Source organism: Nansenia antarctica (genome assembly GCF_963989245.1).
Source record: "Nansenia antarctica genome assembly, chromosome: 3".
NCBI lineage: Eukaryota > Metazoa > Chordata > Actinopteri > Argentiniformes > Microstomatidae > Nansenia > Nansenia antarctica.
Genome location: NC_137688.1, coordinates 71,875,555 through 71,879,084, shown reverse-complemented (window position 1 = coordinate 71,879,084; position 3,530 = coordinate 71,875,555). Strand labels below are relative to the sequence as shown.

The 3,530-nt window shown below is 52.8% G+C and overlaps 1 protein-coding gene across 1 annotated transcript in view; it reads left to right on the top strand.

Annotated features, from left to right (window-relative positions):
- The window catches only part of LOC308154360 (general transcription factor 3C polypeptide 1-like), a gene marked incomplete at its 3' end in the record, with an annotated part of 53,952 nt that overhangs the window by 25,381 nt on the left and 25,041 nt on the right, over window positions 1-3,530 (top strand). Inside the window, 5 exon segments of the mRNA XM_080527523.1 lie at window positions 244-263; window positions 737-844; window positions 959-1,261; window positions 1,713-1,858; window positions 2,771-2,868. Of these exon segments, the coding sequence (XP_080383649.1) occupies window positions 244-263; window positions 737-844; window positions 959-1,261; window positions 1,713-1,858; window positions 2,771-2,868 (675 nt within the window).

Below are 3,530 nucleotides of genomic sequence, written 5' to 3'. Positions count from 1 at the left end.
AGTGTGAGTCCTCTCTCTCTCCCTCCCTCTCCCTGTCTCTCTCTCTCTCTCTCTCACTCTGTCTCTCTCTCTCTCTCTCTCTCTCTCTGTCTTTTATCTATATCTTTTTATTCTTATTGTCTATTATCTTTCTTTTCTTTTAGCTCTATTTTTTGTTGTTGTTGATATATATATATATATTCTTGTCATTTTCATTTTCTTACTATGCTCCTCTTGCTGTGTTTTTTAATGCTGTATGTAAAGCACTTTGAACTGCCCCTGTTGTATGTGCTATACACATAAACTTGCCTTGATATGTATTGGCCCAAGAAAGGGGATTTTAAACTCTCTTCCCTCCCTCCCCTCCCTCCCCCTCCTCCCTCCATCCCTCCCTCCCCCTCCTCCCTCCCTCCCTCCCCTCCCCCCTCCTGCCTCCCTCCTCCCTTCTCCTCCCTCCCATCCCACCCTCCCCCTCCCTCCCTCCCACCCTCCCCCTCCCTCCCTCCTCCTCCCCCCTCCCTCTCCCTCCCTCCTCCCCTCCCTCCCTCTCCCTCCCTCCTCCCCTCCCTCCCTCCCCCTCCTCCTCCCCCCTCCCATCCCACCCTCCCCCTCCCCTCCCTCCTCCCCTCCCCCCTCCCTCCCCTCCCCTCCCTCCCTCCCCTCCTCCTCCCCCTCCCATCCCACCCTCCCCCTCCCATCCCACCCTCCCCCTCCCCTCCCCTCCCTCCTCCCTCCCCCCCCCCCACCCCATCTCCAGTCCCAGGTATGAGTAAGTTCCTGGGGTTCCAGCCCAAGATGCCTCGCCTGCGTCTGGTCCACAGCTTCCTGTGGTACATCATCTACGGACACCCCCTGCAGCACCACGGCGCCACGCACACCCCCACACCCCCCCCCTCCGACCCCCGAGACGCCACACACACCCCCTCCGACCCCCGAGACACCACACACACCCCCACCCCCCCCCCCTCCGACCCCCGAGACGCCACACACACCCCCGACACCCCCAAACAAATCACAGACACCCCCGACACCCCCAAACTCACCACAGACACACAGACCCCTGAAACCCCCAACACCGAACCCGAGGACCACCGGAACGCAGATGCCGCCCCCCCGAAGAAGAAGCCCCCCCGAGACCCCGCCCCCTCCGCGGAGGCCCAGCCAATCGAGGGGCAGGAGGGGGAGGCGAAAGGGGAGGAGGAGGAGAAGGAGAAGGAGGAGGACAAGGAGAAGGAGGAGGGGGACTCCATGGAGATCAGCCCCTTCGACCCCCTCATGACTGGTGAGTCTCCTCTCTTCTCATTGGAGGAGAATATGGAAGGGGGGGGGGAGGGGCCTCCGAGGAGCTTGTCCTCCAATGAGAAGGACAGAACAGAGGACTGGTGTGCTAACGCGTGCTCTTCTCCTCCCTCCCACTCTCTCTCTCTCTCTCTCACCCCCCCATGCCTTCTCTCTCTACCCACTCTCTTACTCTCCTCTCCACCTCCCTCCCCTCTTTCTCTCTCTCTCGCTCCCTCTGTCTTTCTCTTTCTTTTTTCCCCGCATCCTCCTCTCTCTCTCTCCCCTCTCTCACTCTCTGTCTCTCACCCCCTCCCCTCTGTCTTTTTATGTCTCTCTCTCTTCTTATCTCCCTCCCTCCCTCTCTCTCTCTTTATCTTGTCTCTCCCTACCTCCCCCCCCCTCCCTCCCCCCTCTCCCCTCCCTCCCTCCCTCCCCTCCCCCCCCTCCTCTAGTGTACGTGGAGGAGTTGTCGTGGAAGCGTTACCTGCCCCCGGCGGCGGTCCACAGGGAGTTTGGTCGCGGCTGGGCGCTGACGTCAGACATCCTGCTCTGCCTGCCGCTGTCCATCTTCGTCCAGATCATCCAGATCACCTTCGCCGTACGCACACACACACACACACACACACACACACACACACACACGCAGGGATACACACACACACACACACACGCACCTACCCTATGAATCCTATGAACTTGATTTCTTATTTATAACTGAAACCTGGTTAGATAAAGATAACAAGACCACAATTATTATCGAGTCAGCACCCCCCAATTTTAGAACCTTAGATGTTGTTAGATGCCATAAGAAAAGAGGTGGCTAGGCTAACCCTAACCCTTTTTCAGTAACCAGCAAACAGGCATCATTCGGAAAATGTTTATCATTTGAATAGCTTTCAGTTGTTTTTAAATGCCCCCGTCAAATCCTCTTAATAATTTTATACAGACCACCCCAATACTCTACTATCTTTTTCAATGAACTTACAGAGCTTCTCTCCATCATTACTACTGAATTTAACAGTCTGATCATTGCTGGTGATTTAAATATTCATGTAGATAATGTAGAGAGGACACCAGAGCCAAAGAACTCTGTCCTTTTACATATTTTTTAGCTGCACAAAGATATAAGCACACTCAGACAGACACACACACACACACACACAGACACACACACACACACACACACACACACACACACACACACACACACAGACACACAGGGCGGGCCGCCCTCCCAACGGAACCCCCCGCCCCCCCAAGAAAAATGTACTTGTGTACAAGCTAATGTACGGCTTAATGTCCAAGTACACCCCTGGACATGACGCTGGTATGAGGCAGGGTCTTACCCCCTGGGGGGGGGGGGGGGGTCCATGCCACCCCCCCAAGGCAGCAAACCTAGGGGAAACACTGGTGTGTGTGTCTGTGTTTGTGTCTGCCGTGGTGTGTGTGTGTGTGTGTGTGTGTGTGTGTGTGTGTGTGTGTGTGTGTGTATGTGTGTGTGTGTGGTCAGGTGGATGGTCTGGAGGCGTACATGGAGGACCCAGTGAAGCAGCATTACCTCATCAGGTTCCTGCCCTCCAAGATGAAGAGACAGCTGCTGCACAAACGGTACCACACACACACACACACACACACACACACATATATAACACACACACACACACACACACACACACACACACACATATACCACACACACACACACACATATATATACCACACACACACACACACACTCACACACACACACACTAGGGCTGCACGATTTGGGGAAAAAATCGAATTGCGATTATTTGGACAGATATCGCGATTGCGATTAATTTGCGATTATTATTTTTTTAAATAGCAAAAAAAAAAAAAAAAAAAAAAAAACGTTTTTGTAAAGTGTGGCCATATCTCCGGCTAGGAAGGTCGTATCAACGTGCAGTTTGTTTGTACGTCTTCAGGGGACTTAGAGGCTCCCTCCTCTAGCACCCCCACAGCCCGAGCTACGAGTGAAAGAACTAAACTTACATTGGGTTGCTTTAAAGTTGGGTTGCTTTAAAATCAAGCTTCAGATTAAAACATGTGATGGAGCATTACTAACCTGACTCAGGTGGTTTGTTTCACACAACCATCTAGGAAAGCTTAATTGGAAGCTGTTTGGAAAAGGGCAGGTACTTTCAAAAAATACTTGGCAGGTGATTGGATGAATCTATCTATTTTCAGAGAGCATTACCACATGATACCATCAAACTACTTCTGCTGAAGCCATTATCCACCATGAATGT